Genomic DNA, 12,624 nt, shown 5'->3' with positions numbered 1-12,624 from the left:
CTTTTCTTAATTGGTTAAAGAAGGTATCCAAAGAGCTATATGAAGCAAAAAACAACAAACAAATGCAAAAACAAAAAGAGAGACATATGTATCTTTAATAACAGAGCTGAATATTGAGTATCTCTCTCCTGAAGTGTTTCAAAGAGATACAAGAGACAGTGGCCGAGAGTAGCCGTCACCTTTTTTGGGAGTAGGCCTACTTTGTGTTCTTGCAAATGATGCCTGACATTTTTGGTCATTTGCCCTTTATGAAGAATGCAGCAATAGAGCCACAACTTCCTGCGGAGTGGATATTGTGGGGTTCTTGATGCAGAACATCATCGCTGAATTTGCCTGTGCTGTACTTTCTTACAGGGATTGCCATTGTAGTTTTGTTTTGTTTTGCTTTGTTTTGTTTTTCAAGTGTGGCTGTAACACTGCTTATTTTGCATATGATGATCATTGCAGCTAAAGAGTGAATATCTTCTCTGGATCATTCCAAACTTCATGATGTTTCACCTGGGTGAATGGATCCCAGATGATGCATGCATATTCCAGGACAGTCCTGAGCGGCATGGAGTAGCAAAACACCTGAACTTTATGATACTCGTATCTTTGTCTGGAGAGAGTCTTTGGTTGAAGTATAACCTTTTTAAGCTGCTGTGGCGATTTGATTCCAGCTGAGCCTCCTATTGGAACTCCAAAATATTTTGCACAATCCGCTTTCTCCATGGTTTGCCATGAATGCTTATCTATTCCCTGGGTAGGTCTCGGATGGCAATAGCTAGTTGCAATACACAGGATTGCTTCATGTGGAATGCATGTTGGGCCTCACAGTATGTCGAAGTTTTCAAGATGGTCCATGATGTCGCAGCTGTGGACTGTATACTCCAGGACCATGAGTCATTCATCGCAGTCATACTGTAACAACCCACCAGCTTTACACTCGCCAATACAGGCCCACCAGCTGGAAACTATGCAAATATTGCCCATGAGCTTGACACTTAGGCAAACCAGTCCCATAATGAGTCCGACAAATGGGGGAAAAGATCTATGAGACTTACACTGAATAGATTAAACACTCTGTATATCAGTCTCGTGGGCCTTGTTTTCCCCGAGTGTCGAGATAATGGCCATATTTGCATTTACTAGTCTACATAACTAACCCAAACATAACAGTTATATTTGAGGTCACTGCCATCACTCAAGAAACTTAAGCTTTATTTCTGAAGTAATTGACCTCTCACATTTCAGAGACCTGTTACTATAAACCAATGCTCTGTGGAATATGCATACATACTTTGATCAAAACGTCAATGCGTGATTTGTACATGATTAAGCATTTACGATTACACCAATGAAGCCAAACATCAATACAGGTAAGCCTACACATGTGACCTCAGTGACCTCTCATTGTCCTGAGAGGTCAAAGTTGGATATAATGCACAGGCTAATGACCAATGTTCCATGGAATGACAAGATTCTTCTATTATAGCATAAATGATTGTACATCGGGTATTACAAAGTTGACCATTGACTATACATAGAATATCAATATTCTGATATTTTGAGGTCATTGACCTGTCACCTTCCTCAGAGGTCAAAGGTAGAGACACGTGAGTAATTTCTCTTGCTCTGTGGAATAGGAAAACAATTCAATTGTAATACAAATGAATATAACATCTAAATCATGTTTGTCATCAACCAATTGCACCAAATATCAATGTTCTGACATTTTGAGGTCATTGGCCTCATCATAGGTCATCTGAGGTCATCAGAGGTCAAAGGTAGAAATCTGACTCGAAAGGCTCAGTTGAACATTGAGGCAATTCCTCTTACAAAAATTAGTTTTTAGTACATAATTATCGTGTTTCAGTTATGAGTGACGCATTAAAATATAAATTTTCTGACATTTTGAGGTCATTGACCTCTGGAGGTCATCAGAGGTCAAAGATACAATAAACCTGACAGGGCTCTGTGGAATATAAAGACAATTTCACTGTGACAAAAATTAAGTTTTAGTACATCATTACTGTGTTTTATCATTAACCAATGATGCAAAATATCAATTTTCTGACATTTTGAGGTCATTGACCTCTGGAGGTCATCAGAGGTCAAAGGTAGAAACCTGTCAGGGCTCTGTGGAACATAAAGACAATTTCACTGTGACAAAAATTAAGTTTTAGTACATCATTACTGTGTTTATCATTAACCAATGACGCAAAATATCAATTTTCTTAGATTTTGAGGTCATTGACCTCTAGAGGTCATCAGAGGTCAATTCAGACTTACCTCCCGATCTTAAAATTAATCTTATAGCATGTACTAACAATGGTGAAAGTTTCATGCTTTAGTCAAATTTTGCACAATTCTTCCGCTTATCTGCTCTACTATAGTCAGTTTCCATCAAATGCATAATGAGTCTTAATATAAGTAGATAAACTGATAAAAATGAGATAGACAAAAGAGCGACAATATCTTATGAGCTTTATATATACAATGATAATGAAGAGTCACATTGCAAGACACTTTGCAGTTTCCGAGGACTATGTTTATCCTTACAATGAACATCTGTTAATGTAATTATACTGTACACACAATATTCGGTCATCTATAAAAACAACAACACTACTTATTTTTTTTTATAATGTATACATGCATTATATTTTGTAGGTAACTCAATTACAAATGCCTCTATAAAAAATATAAAACTGTCTTGCCACGTAATGTAGCGTAACTGAATATTATTCGTATATAGTTCAATGTCAATCCATTTACTATGAGAGCGACAATAATAAGTGACAAGCAAATTTCAAAATAATCTACCGGTATGCATTAATGTTGATAAGACGAATATTATTCATGAGTTGGCTTTGACTGGAGTATAATGATGATTTTATATTCCTATTTTTTATGTGCCAAACGAATGTTGCGCTGAAACTCCACGTGCAATGTAGTATAATCATCTTTGTTTCACGTCCTCGTTCTTCATCTCCATTCGAGGGTCTATGACGTATTGTATTTTTTGTTGTTGTTTTTAAACACAATATTCGTCTCATCAGAAGTAATGCGAAGATTGCTTTAAAATCAAAATCAAATTATTGTACAAAATGCACGATACAAATTCATGACTCAACGATAACATAAAACTTTATTAGCGTTCTTACAACTTTGGGAGAGTATTGACATCGCTTCTTGACGTCAATGTAGAAAGTTTTACTGTGAATCTTGTATTCACAGGTGAACACGTGTGAACATAATGAAATCAGGACAGTCTTCTAAATTCATTGCTCTTCGTCACAATATTGTTAAGCACGTTGCCTGTGTATGTGTGAGCGTGTGTGCATGAGTGCATGCGTTGTTTTTTTGCGTTTTTTCAGTATAATGTATGCTTACACTCTTGCTAGCTGTTCGTAATCCTGCTCCTCAGGAGCCAATGAAATGTACTGTGCATGAGTCAAGTACGAACGTCTTTGAAAACAAACACAATTGTATCTATATACAAGACCACAAGACCGGTCAACAAGGTATATCTTTCAGCCATAAAAGAGAATCTTCACAAGTTACTGCCACAGTGTTGGAGCAGGAACTCAAGAGGGTATCCGTCGAGTTTAAGTTTTGGGCGTTTTCTAATTCTATTTTTTTTTAAACTTTGGTCGGTATACAGGCACATGCCTCCGGTAAAAAGCATGTATAACGAAATTCCGGTTACAAATAAGAAGAATTCACACCCAAATATCATCCGCTCTATGGTTTTTATTCTAATATTGTTTATTTGTTCGATTGTAACAAAATTTCCAAAAAAAAAAAAAAAAAAACCGAAAGAAAACTGCCGGTCCCGAGGACTTCGGTCTAACGGGGGTCTACTGTATTTCAGCTCAGCTCACTGAGGCTCTCTGAGTCCTGGTTGTGGGGTTGTCCAGCATTCATCACTAGAATTACTTTTTGCAATGTTTCACTATGATTATGCCAGTCCTCCGTTCTTATCTATTCTTGTCACTTCTCGATTTTTTTTTTCACGGAAATCATATATCAAAAAAAAATTACAACGCGTGTATCTAACAACAGACTAGAAAAAAACACAATATTACATTCATAGTATCGTAACCCCAATAGTTCAAAGTATAAACATAAAAACATATGAGGGTGTGCATAACCCCAATTCCACTGCTCGAGCAGACTGCACAATGCAGGAGTGTTCCGTAAATCGTGTTCCGTGTACCATGTAGATAATCTTGATCGGGTTGATCCAATTCGATTCGAGTCTGAAGTTACAGTTTTTGATAGTAGTGTCAACCCACTCTTAAAAGAGCGAGTCTAATCCCGAAGCAGGACTAGCTGCTCATCACAACTGAAACCATCCCTATGACCCTCCAAAACGTAGTCAGTCTCCATCAAATACATAATGAGAGCAAGAAAATATAAGTAGATAAACTGATCAAAAATTATTGTGGAAATAGACAAAAAGCGACAATATCTTAAGAGCTATAGAATGATAATGAAGAGTCACGTTGCAAGACACTTAAGATACAATGCAATTTCCAAGAATTATTAGGTAATATCCTCACAATGAACATCTGTTTATAATGTAATTATACTGTACACACAGTATTAGGTCGTCTATAAACAACTCTTCGTTTTTCTATACATGCATTATAGGTAGCTCAATTACAAATGCTTCTACACATGTAAAACTGTCCGGCCAAGAAATGTACACCGTTACTGAATATTAATCATAATAGATGTAGTTCAATGTCAATAAATTAACTATGAGAGCGACAATTGTGACAAGCAAATTTTAAAATAATCTCCCGGTATGCATTAATGTTGATAAGACGAATATCATTCATGAGTCGGCTTTGACTGGAGTAGAATGATGATTTTATATTCCTATTTTTTATGTGCCAAACGAATGTTGTGCTAAAACTCCATGTGTAATGTAATATAATCATATTTGTGTCACGTCCTCGTTCTTCATCTCCATCGAGGGTTTATGACGTATTGCATTTTTGGTTGTTGTTTTTAAACACAATATTCGTCTCATCAGAAGTAATTCGAAGATTGCTTTCAAATCAAAATCAAATTATTGTACAAAATGCACGATACAAATTCATTACTCAATGATAATATAAATCTTTGTTAACGTTCTTACAACTTTATAGGAGAGTAGTGACATCGCTTCTTGATGTCAGTGTAGAAAGTTTTACTAAGGATCTTGTATCCACAGGTGGACACGTGTGAACATAATGAAATCAGGACAGTCTTCTAAATTCATTGCTCTTCTTCCAATATCTTCGTTATCTTTGTTGTATCAATATCTTTGTTAAGCACGTTGCCTGTGTATGTGTAAGCGTGTGTGAGTGCATGCGGTTTTGTGTGTGTGTGTTTTCAGTACAATGTATGCTTACACTCTTGCTAGCTTTTCGTTATCCTGTTCCTCAGGAGCCCATAAAATGTATTGTGCATGAGTCAAATACAGCGTCTTTGAAAACAGAACACAACAATTGTATCTACAAGACCGGTCAACAAGGTATATCTTTCAGCCATAAAAGAGAATCTTCACAAGTTAATATCACAATGTTGGAGCAGGGACTCAAGATGATATCAATCGTGTTTAACTTTTGAGCGTTTTCTGAATGTGTGTGGTTTTTTTTTTTTTTACTTTGGTCGGTATACAGGCACATGCCTCCGGTAAAAAGCCTTTATAACGAAATTTCGGTTACAAATAAGAAAAATTCAGGCCCCAACATTATCCGCTCTGTGGTTTTTCTTCTAATTGTTTATTTGTTCGATTATAACAAAATTTCGAAAAAAAACAACGAAAGAAAACTGCCGGTCCCGAGGAATTCGGTATAACGGGAATCTACTGTATTTCAGCTCAGCTCACTGAAGCTCTCTGAGTCCTGGCTGTGGGGTTGTCCTGCATTCCTAACTAGAATGATTTTTTTGCAATGTTTCACTATACCGTGTCCCGTCCTCCGTTCTTACTCATTCTTGTCCCTTCTCGATTTCTTTTAAGATTCGAATGTTGCTTCAATGTCATTCTGCTAGTGTCCTTTCCTTCTGATCCATGTTCTCATTCTCTTCCTTCCCTCACTTTCTTTCTTTACTTTTTTGCCCCCCCCCCCCTCCCACCCCACCCTTCGGTTCTTCAGTTCAGTTCGACTTTATTTCTGCATTTTTTTCAAGGAAATCATATATTGAAAAATAATAACGTGTGTATCTGACGTAGTGACAATAGAATCATAATCACAATCTTTAAAGTATAAACATAACAACGAGATCAAAGGAATCGAGGATACATTTGCTTCAGAATGAAAAGGAAGAAAACACGTGCAGGAGCCTGCCTTCTATAGGCCTAAGCACATGCTTGATAGTGATGACAGCCTCAGAATTTCAAAAAGGAAATAAGAAACAGTATAATACATTTTATACAAAATGGACAATTTTCCACTGGAATGCTTTGTGCTAATTTTGTGGCTTCTTGTCTATCAATGTCTAAGAACTTTCTCCAGCATTTATTTTGTTCTCCTGCTTTTTCTCTTTCTCCTCTTTCACGAGTCCTTTCTTTTCCTGGTCCTCTCAAGAAACACACTCCTCGAATAGTAACATACTTCCACCATGGCCGTTTGTCTAAGAGTCGTCAAGAGCTTGTGTTCTTGAGCACAACCTTGTCCTGTTCCGTGGCTGCTCTAGCCTTCTTAATCGCTGTCATTAAGTGGGTTTCTATTGGAGAGTGAGAGGAGATCAGCAAAATAACCAAGTTTTGTCAGATAGTTATAGAGATGACATGAGAATTCTTGTCGGATCCAAATAAGTTACGGCGGTTACGACAACCCTTATTGTCAGTATTGCCCGTTTCACTCTCAGCTTACGGGACAATATTTTAGTTTGGCCAGTCTTTCTCCTCTGCACCTTCGATCTACACATTTTACGCGAAGATTTGCCTGGAATTGTATTTTCTGTACTTTAAAATTCACTGTAAATACGGTTTGAATAACGATGATGTATCACTTATTTGTCATTTTTTGAGTGATCCATGTATTACACCCTTCAGTTTTCATTTCGTACCTTCTTCTCTTTGATTGGAATTGATCAAGCTATGTGATTGTTTTTCGCCTGCTTTGTTTCACTCCTTGCCGGATGGAAAAATAAAAACAGAACTGAACTGAGCTGAAAAAAGTGGCGTTGTATGTATTCACTCAAAATAGCTAAAGCTTTGCGCCGTGCTCGTGACTGTCTAGAAAATCTTAAATTGAAGTAAGCAACCTAATTTTGCCCAAGTCTGAGTGCAACAAAAGTAGAAAGCTAACTTTACATATTGCGCAAGCAGCAGCGTGCGTTGCGAAAAGTTTTTTTTTTTTTTTTTATGAGCGACGACGTGCTATTGGACGTCGGTATCAACACTTCCCAACAGCCTACGCCAAACCATCGACATGCATCAGTGATGTAGGTGCTTTGCTCCCCTCTATGTCAAGTTATAATGTCTAAATCTACTCCAATCCATGGTAACAAAATACTAGCTAATGTTGAAATTCAACTCATTTTTCTGACTGAAATATGACTATACCAATCTCCTTTTTTTTTTCATCTCAAAAGTTACTGGCATTATCTTGGTAAAAACATGAAGGTATCAGAGATTTTTTTTAACTTTATTACTATCTCAATGTAAAGTTGAAAGCACATCAACGATGTACCTTCACTTCTTTTTCCATTTTTCTCACCATTTATATCCTTCTTCTTTCTCTTCACGAATGACCATTATAGTATTCATGAAAATTATTTTAATTCTTATTGGAATTTCATAAATCATCTTCAACAAGTGGAAGGAATGCGACTTATTATACTGTCATAATTCTTTGGGGAACGTGCTATTCGTAAGAGATTTATTATCAGACTATTTTCCAATGATGACTAAAGCTTGAGGATGTGTTTGGTAGCGATTTAGAATAAATGATATCACTCCTTCCAAACGTCATAATTATGGTCGTGCGCATTGTGACTTGTGGTCGAAACATTTTCAAAGTTGCCTTGACAGTATTAGCAAGGAGTGCCCTGACATGAAAATCTCAAAGGTGCATAAATAGCCACCGGCCAAGTCTAGTTACTGTCTTCGTGCCCTATGTAATGGCAGACAGATAATGTATTAATAATATTAAAGTTGTAAACGAAAGAGGGCGGGCTCTTATTGAGACAGTAATGTGAAGTACATCAAGTGAAACTGAAGTTGCGAGGTCTTCAAAACGTACTAGTGTAAAAAAGGAAAGAAACATGTTTGTTACCATCACAAGATGATACAATGCAAACTCCTTGCTGAGGTAAATATTATGGCGTAAAAATGTGAAAATTGCTCATTATTGTAATACGTAAAGGGTGCTGCTAATGATGGAATACATGTTTCCAGTTTGTGCAGTTTTCAATATAGGGCATTTGATTTCCACTTCTTTTTTATTGTTTCCACCGGCTTTCCCACTGATTTAGGTTATAGCTAGCTACAATGCTTTACTACAATTACATGCGTTATAATTGATGAGATGAAAATCACAAGTATTATGTATACCTCTGTGCCTCCTTGATAGTCACCCAGCAACTCGCTCAGCGGCTTGAAATTGATGGTGATGCACTCCATCTAGAGCATGATGAACAATGATATGGAAAAGGTACATATTCTATATCAATACAATCAATTTTAATTTCCTCTCAACAAAACTGGTTCATGGCAGCATACCGAATATGAATTTAATCACGCTTTGTTTGCTAATTATGGAATGACACATCCACCTTCGATGCAGAAAGTTCTCATTTTTATTTTCTTTAACAAAAACTTCAATTGATTGTCGGGTGCCGGGATGGATTGCGAATACACGTGATTTCAATGTCAACGCTTGAGATATTTAGATTTTTTTTTTCATTTTTACTTTCAAATCTCACTATATCTGCCATTGGCATTGTGGAAGTATACAACTAGATTACTTCTATCTGGATTGATGGACTTCGGAAATTGTTGCCACCACGAAGACATAACTGTTGCAATAATATAATCACGACATCAAAGTCTTGATGTCACCCCCCCCCCCCCCCCCCCCCGTAAAATGTATATGTCGCCATTACATGATGATACAATGCATACTCCTGACCTGCTGCGGAAAATATGGCTTTAAAAATGGGGAAAATTGCTCATTTATTATACGTAAAGGGTGTTGCTAATGATGGAAAACACGTTTCCAGTTTGTGAAGTTTTAAATGAGACATTTGATTTTCACTTCTTTTTAATTGTTTCCACCAGCTTTCCCACTGATTTAGGTTATGCTAGCTTATCCTTGATAAGCTACAATGCTTTACTACAATTACATGCGTTGTAATTGATGAGATGAAAATCACAGTTATTATGAATACCTCATTGCCTCCTTGATAGTCACCCAGAAACTCGCTTAACGGCTTGTGATTGATGGTGATGCACTCCATCTAGAGCATGATAAACAATGATATGGAAAAGACAGATGTTCTATATCAATACAATCAATTTTGATTTCCTCTCAACAAAATTGTTTCATGGCAGCATATATACCGAATACGAATTTAATCATTCCGATGCAGAAAGTTCTCATTTTAATTTTCTTTAACAAAAACTTCAATTGATTGTCGGGTGTAGGGAAGGATTGCGAATACACGTGATTACAATGTCAACGCTTGTAATATTTAGTTTTGTTTTGTTTACTTTCAAATCCAACTTTATCTGCCATTGGCATTAGGGAAGTTTACGACTAGATAACTTTTGTCTGGATTGATGGACTTTGGAAATTGTTGCTACGACGAAGGCATATAACTGTTGCAATTATAAAGTCGGGACATCAAAGTCTTGATGTCACCCCCCCCCCTGTTTTGAACAAGACAGTGCTGGACTGATGAAAATGACTAATTCTTACTTTACAGAGTGAAGCCTGTGAGGCAATTGCCTCAAAGAATGTCCTTTGAAGGTTCAACCATATGAGACGGCACGTGTAAGATGGGGCAGACGACTAAGAAATTCAGCTAAATTTGCTGTTGCTGACTCTGAGACGAATCGCCCTTTTGACGGTAAAGGACGTGTTATTATCAATTCGCTGATCTGTAACAGTAAGAGAGAACAAATAATCAGTTATGAATTTTTAAGCACAGGCCTCAATACTCATTTTCTTTGTCTGTTTCTGATTCTCGATGTTTTCTTAGTGTTCTAAGCATGGATAATGTAATCAATTTGTACATGTAGCTATATTACATAACACCAAATAATGTTATCATTTAAATGATATAGCAATATATTGATAAATAATATCGTCATTATTATATTGAGTAACTCAATGAAGCCAGGATATTAGACATAATAGCTGTGATGAAGGTGACCTGTCATTCTCTATGACTGGTCAATGACTGGAATATCAAACATTACGGTAAAGCCAGGAGAGAATGAACTGTTTGATATATATTAAAAAGGAAGGTGTCACATTGCTTTCTCGATTATTATTTAGACTGTATGACTCGACGTCCTGGTAGCCTTTATGTTATAAGGTGTGTCTCCGTCTATACACTAACCATATCCTATATACTTTGGAAACAAAATGATAGCTTGGTCACAATTATGGTTTGCATTATAGTTTTCTGTCTTTTTAATTTCTTAATCATATAGGCATACCCCTCTTCCCTTGTTTGGTTCCATTCAATTACCTGGTCTGAACCTTTATCCGTTCTCCGTTTCTCTTTCGCTAACACTGACTATCCGGGGCTTACAGCCGAACAAGCTTGCTTTCATGTAAGTCCCATTATACTTTTCTTTGTACAACCCCACTTCGATTTCGACCAGTTATCATAATTGATTATTGCAATCGTTAAAGTCACTGAAAAAAATTATCATAATCAATTATTGCAATTGTTAAAGTCACTGAAAAAAAGTAATTCATTTCCATTTATTGCAATAACTTCTTTGTTAATTTGAATGAAACATAATGAAGTAACCTTAAATTTCTTTATTCAAACCAATAGACGAAATGTATAACATCAAGTAGTCATTATTTTCATTAATTTTTCAAAGTCATCGTTTGTGTCTTTTCGTCTGTTTTGTCCTAGTGGTCCTCTTTCTTTTCCTATAAAATGTAACGAAAAAAGCAAAAAAGAAAAACCCACAAAAACCAAACAAAAAACATATCTATATTCATTGTTTTTCTTTTTAGGACTAAAAGTACAGCTGCACCATCTCAATCGCAGCATTTAGGGATTACCCTCAATTCCTCCTCCTCTCTCCCTCCATCCCCCTCCCACTCCCTCCCTCTCTCTTTCTCTCTCCATGCTTTTGCACTCACTGTTTGTTTCATTGCAGAAATTTAATAATCAAACTTATTGGAGAAAAAAAAAACTCTGTATCAGCAGAAAAGTAAATATTGTGTACAGCCCATCCGTATAAAGTTTATTTATTTGGAATTGATTTTGTTTACATTTCAGTATATTTTTCATTGCCTGAAAAGTGTCCATATCTTTGCTTTCGTTCATACATTGAATACCATAATGGTAAGGAGGACTATAATAGTAACAATCATTGTTTAATCAATGTAAAAAAAGAATAAGATTTATTTGCAAAGGAATTAAAATCCGACATAATCATAAATCACGCATACCCGATTCGTTCTCATTTTCGAAGAATTTACGTAACCCTCTAAAACACTTTGTTATAATTCTTTTTCACGTAATCAACACACTTATATGATGCGATGACACTAATAACGACGTTATTGAAGGTAGCAAAGAAAGCATTCTCCTTTTATACATATGAATACAATGAGCACATTTTGACATGACCTGGTCTTTAAGAGTTTGCGAGATGATTGCCATGTTTATGCTAATGCTTAACATAGATCAAATCCTGCTGTAAATTTCGTGTATGTTTCGCCATGGATATTCAGCAAAGACAGTTATGTTTTGAGGTTATCGCTTTTGGTTGCAAAAACAGAAAAATATTATTCAAATAAAGTCAATAATAATAATGTCATGTAACTGTGATTTGACAAACAAACAAACAAAAAAACAAACACTTTGTGAACTTATACCGTATGCCCCTCCCCCCCCCCAAAAAAAAAAAAATACAACGGGACCCTCCGCAATGACATCTTTAAAAATAGTGAATCAATCCAAATAAGAATTCAGGGTATGAAACTATAACTCATTGTCCACATCTTATGAGGAATTTTGTAGATGATGCCGAGAATGTCTTCCCTCCAAGTTCTATCTATTGTATTCACACACAAAAGCATCGAAGTGCTAAACTTGGAAGAATCAGACTCATGACATGCTTTACAACTTTTCACATTTCTCTGTGACCGCTTAATTGAATGAGTTATATTTTTTGTTTGTTTGTTTGTTTGTTTTGCAAAATAGAGCTCAGATGTTATATTTTAAGACCCTGAAGTAGCATTTAGACAGTTTAATCATATTGGGTGTTGTCAATGCGAAAATTTGATTGTATCTTTTTTTTTTTTTTTGGGGGGGGGGGGGACATACTGTATAGCACATTGAAATCGAAGACTTGCACTCACGTACCTCCACGGCATGTGTTATTTCCAAATTATGCGAACATTGACATCTCTGAAGACAATTGTATTTGACTTCCTTCCACTC

General features: G+C 36.2%; 2 protein-coding genes and 1 long non-coding RNA gene across 3 annotated transcripts in view; all 3 read right to left on the bottom strand.

Moving 5' to 3' along the window:
* Positions 1-3,909, bottom strand: part of LOC139711670 (uncharacterized) — an 88,892-nt gene extending 84,983 nt beyond the window's left edge. Inside the window, exon 1 of the mRNA XM_071623530.1 lies at positions 3,867-3,909. Within this exon, the coding sequence (XP_071479631.1) occupies positions 3,867-3,909 (43 nt within the window). The remainder of the gene's footprint in view (positions 1-3,866) is intronic.
* Positions 3,910-6,126: 2,217 nt separating this feature from the next.
* On the bottom strand, positions 6,127-9,444 carry LOC139711666 (uncharacterized). The gene is made up of 3 exons (XR_011709532.1): positions 9,376-9,444; positions 8,540-8,608; positions 6,127-6,705 (listed from the first exon to the last, which is right to left on the bottom strand). It is a non-coding gene; the product is annotated as an uncharacterized lncRNA (long non-coding RNA).
* Positions 9,445-9,958: 514 nt separating this feature from the next.
* Positions 9,959-12,624, bottom strand: part of LOC139711669 (uncharacterized) — a 120,035-nt gene continuing 117,369 nt past the window's right edge. The window contains exon 11 of the mRNA XM_071623529.1: positions 9,959-10,087. Within this exon, the coding sequence (XP_071479630.1) occupies positions 9,959-10,087 (129 nt within the window). The remainder of the gene's footprint in view (positions 10,088-12,624) is intronic.

The sequence above is a fragment of the Diadema antillarum genome, unplaced genomic scaffold, assembly GCF_040938485.1.
Source record: "Diadema antillarum isolate AM-2024a unplaced genomic scaffold, OU_Dant_1.0 seq00001683_RagTag, whole genome shotgun sequence".
Taxonomy (NCBI): domain Eukaryota; kingdom Metazoa; phylum Echinodermata; class Echinoidea; order Diadematoida; family Diadematidae; genus Diadema; species Diadema antillarum.
Note: the sequence above shows the minus strand (reverse complement) of the source record. Positions and strands in the feature narration are given on the sequence as shown.